The sequence below is a fragment of the Bufo gargarizans genome, chromosome 3 (genome assembly GCF_014858855.1).
Source record: "Bufo gargarizans isolate SCDJY-AF-19 chromosome 3, ASM1485885v1, whole genome shotgun sequence".
Classification (NCBI taxonomy): Eukaryota; Metazoa; Chordata; class Amphibia; order Anura; family Bufonidae; genus Bufo; species Bufo gargarizans.
Genome location: NC_058082.1, coordinates 74,677,307 through 74,696,901, shown reverse-complemented (window position 1 = coordinate 74,696,901; position 19,595 = coordinate 74,677,307). Strand labels below are relative to the sequence as shown.

The window sequence follows — 19,595 nt, the reverse complement described above, 5'->3', positions numbered from 1 at the left end:
ATTTCATAATTTAGTGGTTTCTGCTATATCAGAGCTATTTGAAATCTATCCCTAAAAGGGTATATAATATTCAAGGTGCACATTGGGTCATTCAGAATAACTTCACACACACCCGCTACTGTGTATTTCCAAGTCTAATTCTGGCACTAAACCCATACCTGTCACCCAGCGCCTAAATACTAGGCCTCAAATTTATATCCCGCTAAATCTGTCCCTAGTGCTGTAGCTGGGCGAGTTATTTAGTGTCCGTTCAAGCACATTTCTTGTTCTGGGTTGAAATACAATTCCCAATTTAGCAATTTCATAATTTAGTGGTTTCTGCTATATCAGAGCTATTTGAAATCTATCCCTAAAAGGGTATATAATATTCAAGGTGCACATTGGGTCATTCAGAATAACTTCACACACACCCGCTACTGTGTATTTCCAAGTCTAATTCTGGCACTAAACCCATACCTGTCACCCAGCGCCTAAATACTAGGCCTCAAATTTATATCCCGCTAAATCTGTCCCTAGTGCTGTAGCTGGGCGAGTTATTTAGTGTCCGTTCAAGCACATTTCTTGTTCTGGGTTGAAATACAATTCCCAATTTAGCAATTTCATAATTTAGTGGTTTCTGCTATATCAGAGCTATTTGAAATCTATCCCTAAAAGGGTATATAATATTCAAGGTGCACATTGGGTCATTCAGAATAACTTCACACACACCCGCTACTGTGTATTTCCAAGTCTAATTCTGGCACTAAACCCATACCTGTCACCCAGCGCCTAAATACTAGGCCTCAAATTTATATCCCGCTAAATCTGTCCCTAGTGCTGTAGCTGGGCGAGTTATTTAGTGTCCGTTCAAGCACATTTCTTGTTCTGGGTTGAAATACAATTCCCAATTTAGCAATTTCATAATTTAGTGGTTTCTGCTATATCAGAGCTATTTGAAATCTATCCCTAAAAGGGTATATAATATTCAAGGTGCACATTGGGTCATTCAGAATAACTTCACACACACCCGCTACTGTGTATTTCCAAGTCTAATTCTGGCACTAAACCCATACCTGTCACCCAGCGCCTAAATACTAGGCCTCAAATTTATATCCCGCTAAATCTGTCCCTAGTGCTGTAGCTGGGCGAGTTATTTAGTGTCCGTTCAAGCACATTTCTTGTTCTGGGTTGAAATACAATTCCCAATTTAGCAATTTCATAATTTAGTGGTTTCTGCTATATCAGAGCTATTTGAAATCTATCCCTAAAAGGGTATATAATATTCAAGGTGCACATTGGGTCATTCAGAATAACTTCACACACACCCGCTACTGTGTATTTCCAAGTCTAATTCTGGCACTAAACCCATACCTGTCACCCAGCGCCTAAATACTAGGCCTCAAATTTATATCCCGCTAAATCTGTCCCTAGTGCTGTAGCTGGGCGAGTTATTTAGTGTCCGTTCAAGCACATTTCTTGTTCTGGGTTGAAATACAATTCCCAATTTAGCAATTTCATAATTTAGTGGTTTCTGCTATATCAGAGCTATTTGAAATCTATCCCTAAAAGGGTATATAATATTCAAGGTGCACATTGGGTCATTCAGAATAACTTCACACACACGCTTCTGTGCATTTCCAAGTCTAATTCTGTCACTAAATCCATACCGGTCACCCAGCGCCTAAATACTAGGCCTCAAATTTATATCCCGCTGAATTTGAATACAATACATTGGGCCAAATAATATATTTGTTGTTGTGGTGAACCATAACAATGAGAAAAACATCTAGTAAGGGACGCGGACGTGGACATGGTCGTGGTGGTGTTAGTGGACCCTCTGGTGCTGGGAGAGGACGTGGCCGTTCTGCCACATCCACACGTCCTAGTGTACCAACTACCTCAGGTCCCAGTAGCCGCCAGAATTTACAGCGATATATGGTGGGGCCCAATGCCGTTCTAAGGATGGTAAGGCCTGAGCAGGTACAGGCATTAGTCAATTGGGTGGCCGACAGTGGATCCAGCACGTTCACATTATCTCCCACCCAGTCTTCTGCAGAAAGCGCACAGATGGCGCCTGAAAACCAACCCCATCAGTCTGTCACATCACCCCCATGCATACCAGGGAAACTGTCTCAGCCTCAAGTTATGCAGCAGTCTCTTATGCTGTTTGAAGACTCCGCTGGCAGGGTTTCCCAAGGGCATCCACCTAGCCCTTCCCCAGCGGTGAAAGACATAGAATGCACTGACGCACAACCACTTATGTTTCCTGATGATGAGGACATGGGAATACCACCTCAGCATGTCTCTGATGATGACGAAACACAGGTGCCAACTGCTGCGTCTTTCTGCAGTGTGCAGACTGAACAGGAGGTCAGGGATCAAGACTGGGTGGAAGACGATGCAGGGGACGATGAGGTCCTAGACCCCACATGGAATGAAGGTCGTGCCACTGACTTTCACAGTTCGGAGGAAGAGGCAGTGGTGAGACCGAGCCAACAGCGTAGCAAAAGAGGGAGCAGTGGGCAAAAGCAGAACACCCGCCGCCAAGAGACTCCGCCTGCTACTGACCGCCGCCATCTGGGACCGAGCACCCCAAAGGCAGCTTCAAGGAGTTCCCTGGCATGGCACTTCTTCAAACAATGTGCTGACGACAAGACCCGAGTGGTTTGCACGCTGTGCCATCAGAGCCTGAAGCGAGGCATTAACGTTCTGAACCTGAGCACAACCTGCATGACCAGGCACCTGCATGCAAAGCATGAACTGCAGTGGAGTAAACACCTTAAAACCAAGGAAGTCACTCAGGCTCCCCCTGCTACCTCTTCTGCTGCTGCCGCCTCGGCCTATTCTGCTGCTGCCGCCTCGGCCTCTTCCTCCGCCTCTGGAGGAACGTTGGCACCTGCCGCCCAGCAAACAGGGGATGTACCACCAACACCACCACCACCACCTCCGTCACCAAGCGTCTCAACCATGTCACACGCCAGCGTTCAGCTCTCCATCTCACAAACATTTGATAGAAAGCGTAAATTCCCACCTAGCCACCCTCGATCCCTGGCCCTGAATGCCAGCATTTCTAAACTACTGGCCTATGAAATGCTGTCATTTAGGCTGGTGGACACAGACAGCTTCAAACAGCTCATGTCGCTTGCTGTCCCACAGTATGTTGTTCCCAGCCGGCACTACTTCTCCAAGAGAGCCGTGCCTTCCCTGCACAACCAAGTATCCGATAAAATCAAGTGTGCACTGCGCAACGCCATCTGTGGCAAGGTCCACCTAACCACAGATACGTGGACCAGTAAGCACGGCCAGGGACGCTATATCTCCCTAACTGCACACTGGGTAAATGTAGTGGCAGCTGGGCCCCAGGCGGAGAGCTGTTTGGCGCACGTCCTTCCGCCGCCAAGGATCGCAGGGCAACATTCTTTGCCTCCTGTTGCCACCTCCTCCTTCTCGGCTTCCTCCTCCTCTTCTTCCACCTGCTCATCCAGTCAGCCACACACCTTCACCACCAACTTCAGCACAGCCCGGGGTAAACGTCAGCAGGCCATTCTGAAACTCATATGTTTGGGGGACAGGCCCCACACCGCACAGGAGTTGTGGCGGGGTATAGAACAACAGACCGACGAGTGGTTGCTGCCGGTGAGCCTCAAGCCCGGCCTGGTGGTGTGTGATAATGGGCGAAATCTCGTTGCAGCTCTGGGACTAGCCAATTTGACGCACATCCCTTGCTTGGCGCATGTGCTGAATTTGGTGGTGCAGAAGTTCATTCACAACTACCCCGACATGTCAGAGCTGCTGCATAAAGTGCGGGCCGTCTGTTCGCGCTTCCGGCGTTCACATCCTGCTGCTGCTCGCCTGTCTGCGCTACAGCGTAACTTCGGCCTTCCCGCTCACCGCCTCATATGCGACGTGCCCACCAGGTGGAACTCCACCTTGCACATGCTGGACAGACTGTGCGAGCAGCAGCAGGCCATAGTGGAGTTTCAGCTGCAGCACGCACGGGTCAGTCGCACTACAGAACAGCACCACTTCACCACCAATGACTGGGCCTCCATGCGAGACCTGTGTGCCCTGTTGCGCTGTTTCGAGTACTCCACCAACATGGCCAGTGGCGATGACACCGTTATCAGCGTTACAATACCACTTCTATGTCTCCTTGAGAAAACACTTAGGGCGATGATGGAAGAGGAGGTGGCCCAGGAGGAGGAGGAGGAGGAAGAGGGGTCATTTTTAGCACTTTCAGGCCAGTCTCTTCGAAGTGACTCAGAGGGAGGTTTTTGGCAACAGCAGAGGCCAGGTACAAATGTGGCCAGCCAGGGCCCACTACTGGAGGACGAGGAGGATGAGGAGGAGGTGGAGGAGGATGAGGATGAAGCATGGTCACAGCGGGGTGGCACCCAACGCAGCTCGGGTCCATCACTGGTGCGTGGCTGGGGGGAAAGGCAGGACGATGACGATACGCCTCCCACAGAGGACAGCTTGTCCTTACCCCTGGGCAGCCTGGCACACATGAGCGACTACATGCTGCAGTGCCTGCGCAACGACAGCAGAGTTGCCCACATTTTAACCTGTGCGGACTACTGGGTTGCCACCCTGCTGGATCCACGCTACAAAGACAATGTGCCCACCTTACTTCCTGCACTGGAGCGTGATAGGAAGATGCGCGAGTACAAGCGCACGTTGGTAGACGCGCTACTGAGAGCATTCCCAAATGTCACAGGGGAACAAGTGGAAGCCCAAGGCCAAGGCAGAGGAGGAGCAAGAGGTCGCCAAGGCAGCTGTGTCACGGCCAGCTCCTCTGAGGGCAGGGTTAGCATGGCAGAGATGTGGAAAACTTTTGTCAACACGCCACAGCTAACTGCACCACCACCTGATACGCAACGTGTTAGCAGGAGGCAACATTTCACTAACATGGTGGAACAGTACGTGTGCACACCCCTCCACGTACTGACTGATGGTTCGGCCCCATTCAACTTCTGGGTCTCTAAATTGTCCACGTGGCCAGAGCTAGCCTTTTATGCCTTGGAGGTGCTGGCCTGCCCGGCAGCCAGCGTTTTGTCTGAACGTGTATTCAGCACGGCAGGGGGCGTCATTACAGACAAACGCAGCCGCCTGTCTACAGCCAATGTGGACAAGCTGACGTTCATAAAAATGAACCAGGCATGGATCCCACAGGACCTGTCCGTCCCTTGTCCAGATTAGACATTAACTACCTCCCCATAACCATATATTATTGGACTCCAGGGCACTTCCTCATTCAATCCTATTTTTATTTTCATTTTACCATTATATTGCGAGGCTACCCAAAGTTGAATGAACCTCTCCTCTGCCTGTGTGCTAGGCCTAAATATATGCCAATGGACTGTTGCAGTGGTGGGTGACGTGAAGCCTCATTCTCTGCTATGACATGCAGACTAATTCTCTGCTGACATGAAGACAGATTCTCTGTTACGGGACCTCCCTCCTCTGCCTGGGTGCTGGGCCTAAATATATGCCAATGGACTGTTGCAGTGGTGGGTGACGTGAAGCCTGATTCTCTGCTATGACATGCAGACTAATTCTCTGCTGACATGAAGACAGATTCTCTGTTACGGGACCTCTCTCCTCTGCCTGTGTGTGTGCTGGGCCTAAATATATGCCAATGGACTGTTGCAGTGGTGGCTGACGTGAAGCCTCATTCTCTGCTATGACATGCAGACTAATTCTCTGCTGACATGAAGCCAGATTGTCTGTTACGGGACCTCTCTCCTCTGCCTGTGTGTGTGCTGGGCCTAAATATATGCCAATGGACTGTTGCAGTGGTGGCTGACGTGAAGCCTCATTCTCTGCTATGACATGCAGACTGATTCTCTGCTGACATGAAGCCAGATTCTCTGTTACGGGACCTCTCTCCTCTGCCTGTGTGTGTGCTGGGCCTAAATATATGCCAATGGACTGTTGCAGTGGTGGCTGACGTGAAGCCTCATTCTCTGCTATGACATGCAGACTAATTCTCTGCTGACATGAAGACAGATTCTCTGTTACGGGACCTCCCTCCTCTGCCTGGGTGCTGGGCCTAAATATATGCCAATGGACTGTTGCAGTGGTGGCTGACGTGAAGCCTCATTCTCTGCTATGACATGCAGACTAATTCTCTGCTGACATGAAGACAGATTCTCTGTTACGGGACCTCCCTCCTCTGCCTGGGTGCTGGGCCTAAATATATGCCAATGGACTGTTGCAGTGGTGGCTGACGTGAAGCCTCATTCTCTGCTATGACATGCAGACTAATTCTCTGCTGACATGAAGACAGATTCTCTGTTACGGGACCTCCCTCCTCTGCCTGGGTGCTGGGCCTAAATATATGCCAATGGACTGTTGCAGTGGTGGGTGACGTGAAGCCTCATTCTCTGCTATGACATGCAGACTGATTCTCTGCTGACATGAAGCCAGATTGTCTGTTACGGGACCTCCCTCCTCTGCCTGGGTGCTGGGCCTAAATATATGCCAATGGACTGTTGCAGTGGTGGCTGACGTGAAGCCTCATTCTCTGCTATGACATGCAGACTAATTCTCTGCTGACATGAAGACAGATTCTCTGTTACGGGACCTCCCTCCTCTGCCTGGGTGCTGGGCCTAAATATATGCCAATGGGCTGTTGCAGTGGTGGCTGACGTGAAGCCTCATTCTCTGCTATGACATGCAGACTAATTCTCTGCTGACATGAAGACAGATTCTCTGTTACGGGACCTCCCTCCTCTGCCTGGGTGCTGGGCCTAAATATATGCCAATGGACTGTTGCAGTGGTGGCTGACGTGAAGCCTCATTCTCTGCTATGACATGCAGACTGATTCTCTGCTGTCATGAAGCCAGATTGTCTGTTACGGGACCTCTCTGCTCTGCCTGTGTGCTAGGCCTAAATATATGCCAATGGACTGTTGCAGTGGTGGGTGACGTGAAGCCTCATTCTCTGCTATGACATGCAGACTGATTCTCTGCTGACATGAAGCCAGATTGTCTGTTACGGGACCTCTCTCCTCTGCCTGTGTGCTAGGCCTAAATATATGCCAATGGACTGTTGCAGTGGTGGCTGACGTGAAGCCTCATTCTCTGCTATGACATGCAGACTAATTCTCTGCTGACATGAAGCCAGATTGTCTGTTACGGGACCTCTCTCCTCTGCCTGGGTGCTGGGCCTAAATTTATGACAATGGACTGTTGCAGTGGTGGCTGACGTGAAGCCTGATTCTCTGCTATGACATGCAGACTGATTCTCTGCTGACATGAAGCCAGATCCTCTGTTACGGGACCTCTCTCCTCTGCCTGTGTGTGTGCTGGGCCTAAATATATGCCAATGGACTGTTGCAGTGGTGGCTGACGTGAAGCCTCATTCTCTGCTATGACATGCAGACTGATTCTCTGCTGACATGAAGCCAGATTCTCTGTTACGGGACCTCTCTCCTCTGCCTGTGTGTGTGCTGGGCCTAAATATATGCCAATGGACTGTTGCAGTGGTGGCTGACGTGAAGCCTCATTCTCTGCTATGACATGCAGACTAATTCTCTGCTGACATGAAGACAGATTCTCTGTTACGGGACCTCCCTCCTCTGCCTGGGTGCTGGGCCTAAATATATGCCAATGGACTGTTGCAGTGGTGGCTGACGTGAAGCCTCATTCTCTGCTATGACATGCAGACTAATTCTCTGCTGACATGAAGACAGATTCTCTGTTATGGGACCTCTCTCCTCTGCCTGGGTGCCGGGGCCTAAATATCTGAGAATGGACTGTTCCAGTGGTGGGTGACGGGAAGCCAGATTCTCTGCTATGGAACCTCTCTCCAATTGATTTTGGTTAATTTTTATTTATTTAATTTTTATTTTAATTCATTTCCCTATCCACATTTGTTTGCAGGGGATTTACCTACATGTTGCTGCCTTTTGCAGCCCTCTAGCTCTTTCCTGGGCTGTTTTACAGCCTTTTTAGTGCCGAAAAGTTCGGGTCCCCATTGACTTCAATGGGGTTCGGGTTCGGGACGAAGTTCGGATCGGGTTCGGATCCCGAACCCGAACATTTCCGGGATGTTCGGCCGAACTTCTCGAACCCGAACATCCAGGTGTTCGCTCAACTCTACCTTAGACCAACAACACAATGATTTTTTGTGCAGTTTTCACAGTACCCCCTCAGACAGACACTTATTGTAGTGACATCCACTTTTAATATTGCCTCTTGTCTGATGACACCTGCTGAATAATATTTCCACGTTCACAGTCTTCTCTAAGTAGTGACCAGCTGCGGGCCCTAAATAATCACAGACAAGTATTAAATGACAAGCGGCAGGCGCAGATCCAGGCTGACTTCAGGAAGGCCATTGAATCCTCGGAGCAGGAACCTGGTGGCAGTGCGCGGAGGGACGTTACTCCAGTATGGAAGATTCGGATTGTGGATTACAAAGACCATGACTGCACCTCTGGTTTGTTTTCTGTCACCCCATGATTTTATTTGAATATTTTAGAAATTCCAGAATACCTTGCAGTCCTCCCCCCACCCCCAGAAACAGATTGTATAATTTTTTTAAAATGTCCTATATAAGAGCTTGTCATCACAACAGTGCCTCTTTCTATTGAAGTTGGCCTGGAAGTCACAAGCTCTGGTCCGCCATAGATTTCCCTGCAGGGGAGTGAAGTATTACAGGCCAGTCATTCAAATGATATTCATCTGTTTGCATCGGTTCTCTACATTGGTACCAAATGAAGAACCCCCCACTTCATGATGTCCATGTAGATAATTATAAGGGAACTTTAATAAGTTTTGTTTATCTGGACCTCTTCAGTTTACTGGTTGTGAGTGACTGAAAGGAGTTCTCCAAGAGGTGATTTTTGTTTTTGCAAATATGAGTAAAATAAAATGAAATATTCTCATCTCTTGCATATCTGCTCCTGCTGGCCACTCTCGCATGTCCACACCATCCCTGGCTCACAGCTACTGAGCATGTAGTTACATAGTGAATTTGCAGATACTCCGAACCAAGCATGATAAGGATACAGCCGAAATTGCGACAAGTCTTAGGCTGCGTTCACATCTCCAGTGAACGTTTTTGGGATCTGGCATTGCTGAATTCTACAGATCACCACCGGATCCCTGTTGACTATAATGGGATCTAGTGGTGATGCGGCCACTTTCCAGCATAAATGCCAGGTTTCGGCTGGAAAAATACCACAGGATGCAGCGTTTTTTTAGCTGGCATTTGTGCAGGATCAGGCATGCTATAGATTTGAACGCGGCCTTAACCATTTGCAGAGGACCCTACAAAACTGCAGCAAGGAACTTTCTGAGGTTATTAAAAAATATCTGCTTCCATGTTATAGTGCAGTAAATGACCAGTGAAATCTGCAGGCTGCACCATAAATATCAGAGCTCTGATGGACACTTTAACATTGTGAAATGTAAGTTTTATATCCCTTTAACAGCCTACATGTTAAACATATGGCGACCATTACCTGATGTAGTGTCACTGCTAAAGGAAGGAGGACGTTTCAAGATATATCAGCTGGCAGCTTCCCAGTCAAAGGGAAAATCGGACACTGCTGCGGTGCAGCTGACCGCCACCAAGAAGACACAGTTCCAGCAGTTGCAGGTGAGGGGGCTGGGAGATGAGCTGTTGCTGAGTGGTTATATCCGGCATGTACTGACTGCGAGATGATTATTATCAGCCCCTACAGCACCTTGAGCAGATTTACACCGACAGACAAGTGACACCGATCAGTCACTTCCTGGAGCCTCATTTCACAGCTGCATACGGAGAAGTGGATGTGGTGGGACTGGTGGTCTCCACACAACAAAAACCAGGTATACCGTAATCACACAAAAATAAAATGATGACCCAGATGTCTTTTATTCAGTCCTGGAATTTTACAAAAGTTAAACATCCTTTTAAAAAATTAACTGTAGTATTGAATGGGTGTTTTTCTGTCCGTGGAAAGCTGAAGAATACAACTCTCAAATGTCTTAGGTGCCGCTCCGTTGGTTTATATGTCGGATGAGACATGTAATGTTGTGGCGTTAAAGTTCTATACGGATCTCGGACAGCTGGCCTTGGAAGAGCTCACCAGACCACACACTTTCATCTCTGCTGCTAACCTTCGCTGGAGGTCAGAGTACGTGTCTGGAGTTCCTACAGTGTTTGCTGGAGACCTGTCCTTTGTTACGGCGAATCCCAAAGAGCATCATCTACAAAAAGCTATTCAAAAACTGCGTCAGTCCATAGAGGTAAATACAAGGAAGAGATTTAAAGGGAACTCTGTATTATAAATGCCTCGAGGGGCATTAAGGGGTTGTCAGAAGCAAATAAGAACTCTTGTAAATGGTCTAAAATAAAGGATCAATACTCACCCCTTTTCTCCCCGGCGTCTTCCGGTGCTGTGCTCTGGCCTTCCTACTGCTCGCGTCATCTTCATGGCTGCAGTGGTGACGTTCCAGGTCACTGCTAAGGCCGTGATTGGCTGCATCGGTGACCTATGTACAAGGTACATCACCGCTGCAGCCAGGAAAACAAACAGCAGCAAGGGGGAAAAGGGATGCATATTGTTTCTTTTGTTATTTTAGACCATTTACAGGGGCGGCCTGAGTTTTTATTTAAAACTTGGAAAATCCATGTAACAGTCTTGATCTAAATCATAGATGACATAAAACCTCTCCCAGCGTTATCTCCTTCTCCCTTCCATTCAGATTCTCTTCAGGGTGCATTCACGCTACATTTGCAGTCCAGTTTTGGCGTGTGTGTCAGCATCAAATGTATCCAGAGAACCTCCACCCAAAAGTGTCCTTTTGGCCTCCCGGTTTTCATTGTGTATCAAATAACCTAGTTAACTACATTTATACCAATGCATCAAGTCAAAAAGTACCCTTAGTCCAGCTCTGTGACCTAACATCTGTTGTATATGAATGTCATGCTAATGTGACTTTCATGCACACAAGAAAGCTGAGATTCCTCCATTTTGAAGCTGGAAAGTAAAACTCTGAAATGCAGGCACATTTTTGATGTATTTGTTTTTTAGCAGCTTTTTCTGGCCTAAACGCTTACAAGAGACATACCCCATAGCAATTGGAGTGGATTTTGGAATAATCGGCTTCTTATACTCGTGACGCACCACTTCCTGAATTGCTTTTGAAAGCAGCGACATAAAAATAATCCAGAACTGGACACTTTAGGCCCAGTTTGCTGCATATTTTGCTGTGCGAATATGGTCTGAAACCACTATGGAACATGGCCACCTGTCTTATAGTGCACAACACGAATCAGGCACATGTGTATTGCCGCAGGGGATACAGTGCAGAGTTTCATATGCAGAGATACTACAGTATAAACGGATGGGACTGGGAAATCAAAACTGATTTCAAGTCATTAGGAATATACAAAAGTAACCTAAACATTGACGGAACAAGGGATTCCCAACCAGTCTGCCCAAGCTGGTATTTGCCCAGCCTAAAGCTACTTATCTTCTGCGATCTAACTGTTATTCTAAGCTGACTGTACCTGCGCTCGTCAGATCGCAGAAGATAAGCAGCTTTAGGCTGGGCAAGTACCAGCTTGGGAGACTGGTTGGGAATCCCTGGTTCCAGTAACCGAAACATCTCTATACGTTCAGTCTGTTCCAGAATTTTGCAAAGAAATGGAGAACAAACTGATGAACGTCCTGCAAGCTCAAAACCCACAGGACAGAGCGTCTTTAGCGTGCTGCAGTGTGGATCCGCGCTCTCATCTAGTAGCAGGAAGCAGATGTTCTGTAAGTTAAGATTTTTGGTTTGTTGTTTTTATTTTTTTTCATACTGTAGGTTTTTTTTTCACACTGTACCATTTCTCAGATAACCGTGTGAATGAATGGTTCACCTCAGTAATACGGCAGAAATAGGTATGGGGAATGCATACATACTGGTGAAAAGGTGACATTTGTTACTGCCCAGTAAATATAGGGAATAACATAGCAATGTGTGTTTCCATAATGAATCCACACAAAACTGCAGTCTGCCGAATATTACTTGTCAGGAGTTCCATATAACATCTTCACTCTGACCATTGTAGGTGGTTGATGAGACCACCATTGTCTCTCAGGGTGGCATTAACCACTACATGTCTAAAGAGATACTTCTGCTCACAGTTACACTGTAACAGAGAAGACATGAAGTAGATCGATGGATGCCGCCTGCACACTTCAAGCGCTTACTAGGATTATCAGTTGTGTGAGATGGAGTTGCCAATAATCAGACGACTTGTCTTAAATTTATCAAAATGTTATGGCATGATATATTTGCTCGTTTTGTTAACCGGTTAAGGACAGCCCGTCATACATAGGTCCTTAACACCTTAAAGGGGTTGTCCAAGTTATATTTATTGATGACCTATCCTCAGGATAGGTCATCAATATCAGATCGGAGGGGGTCTGACACCCGGCACCCCCTCCGATCAGCTGTTTGAAGAGAAGGCGCGCGCGGTGTCAGCGCTGCCTCCTCTTCACTGTTTACCTTCTAGCCGTTGCATCTGCAGTGGTGAGCAGGTGTAATTACACCCAAGCCGTCCCATTCATTTCAATAGGAAGGCTTGGGTATAATTACACCTGCTCACCACTGCAGATGCAACGGCTAGAAGGTAAACAGTGAAGAGGAGGCAGCGGTGACACCGCGCGCGTCTCCTCTTCAAACAGCTGATCGGAGGGGGTGCCGGGTGTCGGACCCCCTCCGATCTGATATTGATGACCTATCCTGAGGATAGGTCATCAATAAATATAACTTTGACAACCCCTTTAAGTATTGTGTATAAATACCCGCAGATGTGATAACGATGACCTATCCTGAAAATAAGTCATCATTACCTTATCCAGGATAACCCCTTTAACTTTCTCTAGATGATAAATGCCATTTGATGAAGTGAGACAACCTCTTGAAGGGCCAAAACAAACTGGTCACTAAGGGGTTAATAAATCCCCCTCCCCACACGGTTTGGTTTTTCTATGTGATGTTGATTATTGAATCTCATTTTTTTCAATTAGACACCAGGGCCAAAAATCAATAATCTCCAAATGAAACCCGTGTCGACACCTGCTGGAAGCAATACAGTTTTGAACACAAGTATGGAATTCGACCCGAAGACCTGCAAGAAGATGAAAGGATTGGATTATCTGAGTCGAATACCATCCCCTGCCCCCCTAACTCCAGTGGGGACAATACTATCGCCTTCAATACAAAGGGCATTTCGGCCTCCTCGGAGCTTACACAAAGAAGATCGAACATGTGCAAAGACCACTCCAAATCCAGACTCTAGTACCCCAGGTAAACTAGAAGGAGGGTTCGTTGCAGATGAAGAGCTGGCCATGATTAATACACAAGCTCTTGTATCGGGATTAGAAGGGGGCGGCAAACTGACTTCTGAACGGGACATTCAGAAGAAGATAACCCCCAACGTCAACTGTCCAGAAAGTGGAAAGGCCCAGGTGACTGAAGAAGAACCTCAGGTGCCTTACCAGAGACGACTGTGCAGGAAAAGAAAGCAGAAGCCCTGAAAGTGTAATAATATAACGGGACGTGGGGAAAAGAGGGACGGAGTCTGTATATATGTTTAATATGTTTAATAATCTGTACAGTTATTTATAAAAAGTTCTCTGTAAAATCTGGTTTCTTATAAAAAAAAAATCTATGAAAGTACAAGAAAGGAAAGGAGCATTTGTAGACACAGAATCAAAGATGACATAACACATAATAAAGATGCTGTTAATTAGGAAAGATTCGCAGGGAACGACTACATTGGTCAAAAAACTGCAACAAGTGGAGCTGAGCTATAGTACAAAGCAGGACCCCCTATAATTATACACTGAAACCGCCTTTCTTAAATGTAGCTGTCCAACATACTGTTTTCAAGTGTTCACCATTTCAAGACCTCTGCTTACTTTCATAAAATGGAAAAAAAAAATGTAAGGTGTTTGTTACAGTGTATCAGTGAGGGTACAAACCATCAGATGCAGATACACTGTATGAACACCTCACTTGTGAGAGGGCATTCAGCTCCTGCATATAAACAAGACTGTTTCAATTCATTGACTGCAAACAGACCTTAAATATAGTGAGAACTTGATGCACAAAGTGCTTTTATAAAAGTTTCCATCGTACAGTGACTAATGGTCCTGACAATGTTTGTAGAAATACCAGTCCCAGTAACTGACCTGAGCAAAGGCTCTTTCCTCGGGTGATCGTGTCTGGGCAGCAGATCGTCCTGTACAAAACAGGGATCTGCTGACCGGACACACTGAGACTCTATGGGGACAAGCGATTGTACAGATAGGACTCCGGCAGAGCAAACTTAAAGGGCATCTGTCAGCAGATTTGTACGGCCTCGTTTGGAGATCCAGCAGGCTGACCGGTGCAGTGAGGTCCGGCAGTGATCTGGTAATCCGTTGCATGGCCCTCTCCACTTTGATTGTCAGGACCAGGTGTGAACATGGTTTCACTGCCTGGTCCTGTCAATCAAAGTACAGAGGACGCGGCAGTTGCAGAGAGAGCAGAGCCTCTAGGTGTAATGACAACGCCCCTGTTGCTCCTAGAGGATCATTTGCATATAATGAAACATCACTTTTCTCAGCAATGCGGACACATATGAATATGGGACCAACACAGATGCCTTCAGCTGCCAAGCGCACATGTAACAGGTCAGCCAGTGTCATAGGGACAAATCTGCTGACTGAATATTTATCATTTTAAGGTAAGAAAAATCTATAAAAGTAGCAAAAAATACATTATTATTTACATTCTGTGAATTTTCTTTTATAAAATGAGATTTCTTTTTAATTGGATCATACAGGTCAGCTCCAAACCATGTTAATATATTAACAGTGTGTATCTGATCTGGTAGAGCCGCATAGATGTACACAAGTGAAAAATGACTTTTCCCGAGAAGTGAGCCCACTGCCAGCATGGAAGGGGTGTAATGACAGCACTCAGAACATTAGGTAACAAAGAGACATATAATATAAAAATTTAAAAAATTGGAAAAAAAATAGTTTTTACACCGTGCCAAAAATGTCCCCCAGGCCCAACGCGCATCACTAACTAAAAGTACACATGTATATTGTAACAACAAATCTAAGGTGTGCACAACCCAGTGCGGTTAGTAAAAATGTATTTTACTGGGGGAGGGGGGGGGGGGATCACATCTGAGAGGGGCTCCTTAATGCCACACGTGCTGCCTGGACCTATAGATGCAGCTATGTTCCCCATTATTTGGACACTATCACTGTATTATTTGAGAACAGGTTCCGCCCATACAAGTTAAGGCCAAGCCTGTTTTACAAATGGGATAAAGCCGGGAGAGGCTAGTATTTCAGATATTGCACATACTAGTCCTCACCGGTTATTGTTATGATGTATGATTGGGGATTCTCTGCACTCACTGATTAGTACGCACTACTGGAACTTGAAAACTTTTTGACACCCATTTATTTGCACATTTAACGTCTGATATTTAAGATATAAAACACCTGTATTGTAATAAGGCACCACAGAAGACTTGTAGTATTTTCACTGAGGTGTATCACAGTGCAAATCTAAAAAAAAACTAAAAGATACAAAAAAAGAAAAGAAAGTTATGCCTCAGTATACCCACCAATCGCCACAGCAGCGAGGCTCCACCGTACCTCTGACTTTATAGGGGCTTTTATTTCTGTTGGAAAGTTCCATCACATGCTGTATTACCCTCCCCCTTCACACATAAACTTGGTTGTCTATTTTTTTTTTCAAACGCATGTAAACAAAAAATCATAAAAAAAGTGTAAAAAAAATGCTATAAAAAAAAAAAAAGTTATTATCTATAAGCATGTCCCTGTGTATATGTGTCCATAAGTGTTCCCAGGGCTGTGGAGTCGGTGAGGCAAACTGCCTTCTACTTTCAGTCCAGGGTTGGAGTTTTTATATTTCAACCAACTCTGACTGCTCAAAACAGACCCACAGCCCTGATGGTTTTTGGTCTTTTCTGTGTTTAAAGGGGTTATCCCAGGAAAGCCACTATGCTCCGCGGTACTTGGAAATGTAATGGAAGTGAATGGAGAGACCCCGCGCATACGCAGCCACCTCGACGTACACTGCAGTCTACAAACGGGACTTCTTCAAGATAGATGGGGGTCCCAGAGGTGACACCCACATCTGTTGGACTTGTGTGGCATATCCACTGAACATGCCATATAAGTCCCAGATGGGAATACCCCTTTAAGCATTGAAATCACAAAGGAATAGTAAAGTAATGGAATGTAAGTTACTGCCTGCTTATAGTGAAGTTAAAGGAGTATTCCTATTCCCACAGGATATGCCATGAATGCCTAATAGTAGAGGGTCCCCTCAGCCATTCATAGTGGCGGCAAGACTAGGCCCTGTTCTCAAGATAAGTACAGGTTCCAGAGATGGGACCCACAGCTATTAGACATTTATGGTGTATCCTGTGGATAATGCCATACATGCTGAGATGGAAAAATGGATTTTTTGTACTCACCGTAAAATCCTTTTCTCGTAGTAGGCATTGGGGGACACAGCACCATGGGTATATGCCCAGCTGCCACTAGGAGGCTGACACTAGAAACAAAAAAGTGTTGGCTCCACCCAGGTGGGCTATACCCCTCTGCTAGAGCCAGAACAACTCAGTCAGTACCAAAAGCAGTAGGAACGCCACACCTGAACCAAAAAGAAACGGAGTGCCAACAAGTCTTGAACTGGGGAACCCGACAACCACAAGCAAACGCCGGAACCACGAACAAGAACAAATGCTCCAAGGAAAGGGAGGGATCTGTGTCCCCCAATGCCTACTACGAGAAAAGGATTTTACGGTGAGTACAAAAAATCCATTTTTCTCGTGCGTGGCATTGGGGGACACAGCACCATGGGACGTCCCAAAGCAGTCCCTGAGGGAGGGAAGAAGATCGCCAGACGGCAACCTAAAGCACCGCTGCCTGCAGAACCTTACGCCCCAGGCTGGCATCAGCAGAAGCCAGGGAATGAATGTGGTAGAATTTAGCAAAAGTGTGAACTGACGCCCAGGTGGCGGCCCGGCAAAGCTGGGCAGCCGAAGCCTGATGACGCACCGCCCAGGAAGCTCCGACTGCCCTAGTCGAATGAGCGGTCAACCTGGAAGGGGGAGCGCGACCCTTCGCGGCGTAGGCCTCCTTGACAGCCGACCGAACCCAGCGAGAGATGGTGGCCTTGGAGGCAGGCAGACCTTTACGAGGACCCGCCGGAACCAGGAAAAGAGAATCCGAACGACGGAAGGGTTCCGTGAGGCGAAGGTACCAGCGGAGAGCCCGAACAACATCCAGGCAATGGAGAGACTTCTCCCGAGGGTGAGAAGGATTAGGGCAGAAGGAAGGAAGGATAATCTCCTCATTGATGTGAAACGGGGTGACAACCTTAGGGAGAAAAGAAGGAACGGGACGCAAAACGACCTTGTCCCGATGGAACACCAGAAAAGGCGACCGGCAGGAAAGCGCCGCCAGTTCGGAAACCCGACGGATAGAGGTGATAGCCACAAGGAAGGCAACCTTAAATGACACAAACGACAGAGAGATGTCTGCCAAGGGCTCAAAAGGAGAGGACTGAAGAGCATCAAGAACAAGATTCAGGTCCCACGGCTCCACCGGAGGACGAAAAGGAGGGGCTCGGCGAGCGACACCCTGCAGAAAAGTCTTAACCTGAGCCCGCGTGGCCACAGAACGTTGAAAAAGGACCGAAAGGGCAGAAATCTGCCCCCTGAGAGAAGCCAGGCGAAGCCCCTTATCAAAACCAGCCTGAAGAAAGGCCAGAATATTAGGGACCGAAAAAAGGAGAGGACGAGAACGTGCGGACTCGCACCAAGCAAAATACGCCCTCCAGGTCCGATAGTAAATACGGGCCGACTGGGGCTTCCGAGCGCGAAGCATCGTCTGAACGACAGAGTCCGAGAGACCACGGGCCTTCAGGATCGCGGTCTCAACAGCCACGCCGTCAAACGAAGCTGCGGTAAATTCGGGTGGAACAGAGGGCCCTGCGAAAGGAGATCGCGACGCAGGGGAAGACGCCATGGAACGTCGGCGAGCAGGAACACGAGATCTGCGTACCACGCCCTGCGGGGCCAATCTGGGGCCACCAGAATCGCCGGCACCCGGGCCGCCTTGAGACGCTTGAGCACTCGAGGCAGAAGAGGGATGGGCGGAAAGAGATACAGAAGGTCGAACTGGGACCAAGGCAGAACCAGGGCATCGACCGCAAGAGCTTGCGGATCCCTGGACCGCGCAACATAGCGCGGAAGTCTGTGATTCAGGCGAGACGCGAAGAGATCCACGTCCGGAACTCCCCACCGGAGACACAGTTGATGAAACACTTCCGGGTGGAGAGACCATTCGCCCGGGTCGACGAGCTGACGACTGAGAAAGTCTGCCGCCCAATTGTCGACCCCGGGAATGTGGACGGCGGAGAGAACGGGAACGTGTTCCTCCGCCCATCGCAGGATCTGAGAGGCCTCTCGCAGGGCCATCACGCTCCTGGTGCCCCCCTGATGATTCAGATAAGCCACGGCGGTGGAGTTGTCCGTTTGAATCCGGATCGGGAGGCCGCGCAGACGGGAAGTCCAGTGCGACAGTGCTAAGAAAATCGCCCTGAGTTCGAGAACGTTGATCTGCAGGGAAGATTCCTGAACAGACCACAGACCCTGAACCGTGAGGGACTCGAACACCGCTCCCCATCCCGAGAGGCTGGCATCGGTCGTGATCACGCGCCAACTGGGGGGGAGGAAGGACCGGCCCAGGGACACCGTCCGGGGAAGCAACCACCAGGAGAGATCCAGACAAACCTGAGGAGGGAGACGAACGAGGCGCTCGAGACCCTCCGGGGACTTGTCCCACCTGGACAGGATGAACATCTGCAGGTCCCGAGAGTGGAATTGGGAATAAGGAATGGCTTCGAATGAGGCCACCATCCTCCCCAGGACGCGCATACACGTCCTGATGGTCAGAGAGGACGGCCTGCGGAGAAGATGTACCCCCGCATGAAGAGAAGACACCTTCTCCGGGGGAAGGAACACCCGCCCGAGGCGAGTATCGAACAGCATTCCCAGAAAGAGCATCTTCTGGCGTGGGACAAGGGAGGACTTGGAGTGGTTGACAAGCCACCCGAACCGAGCAAGAGCCGAGAGGGTGATGCTCAGGCTGGACAGATTGTCCTCGGGAGACGGGGCCCGAATCAGAAGGTCGTCCAGGTAAGGCACCAGGGCGACCCCCCTGGCACGAAGAAGAGCCACTAGGGGAGCTAACACCTTGGTGAAAACCCTTGGTGCGGAGGCCAGACCGAAGGGAAGGGCTACAAATTGGAAATGAAGCGAACCCACCGCGAAGCGAAGGAACCTTTGATGGGAGAGGGCGATGGGAACGTGGAGATAGGCATCCTGAATGTCGACCGACGACAGGAACTCGCCCAACTCCAGGGAGGCGATCACGGACCGGAGGGACTCCATGCGGAAATGACGGACCCGGACAAACCGATTGAGCGCCTTCAGATCCAGGATAGGACGGAGTGAGCCGTCCTTTTTGGGGACGGTGAACAGGTTCGAGTAGAAGCCCCGAAAACGTTCTGACTCTGGAACC

The 19,595-nt window shown here is 48.3% G+C and overlaps 1 protein-coding gene across 1 annotated transcript; it reads left to right on the top strand.

Moving 5' to 3' along the window:
* The first annotated feature begins 8,063 nt into the window (after positions 1-8,063).
* LOC122931616 (breast cancer type 2 susceptibility protein homolog) lies at positions 8,064-14,527 on the top strand. The gene is made up of 6 exons (XM_044285693.1): positions 8,064-8,425; positions 9,423-9,589; positions 9,666-9,801; positions 9,965-10,221; positions 11,601-11,738; positions 12,999-14,527. Exons 2-6 carry the CDS (start codon positions 9,428-9,430, stop codon positions 13,506-13,508), a joined length of 1,203 nt encoding a protein of 400 aa, XP_044141628.1. The 5' UTR covers positions 8,064-8,425; positions 9,423-9,427; the 3' UTR covers positions 13,509-14,527.
* The last annotated feature ends 5,068 nt before the right edge of the window (positions 14,528-19,595 follow it).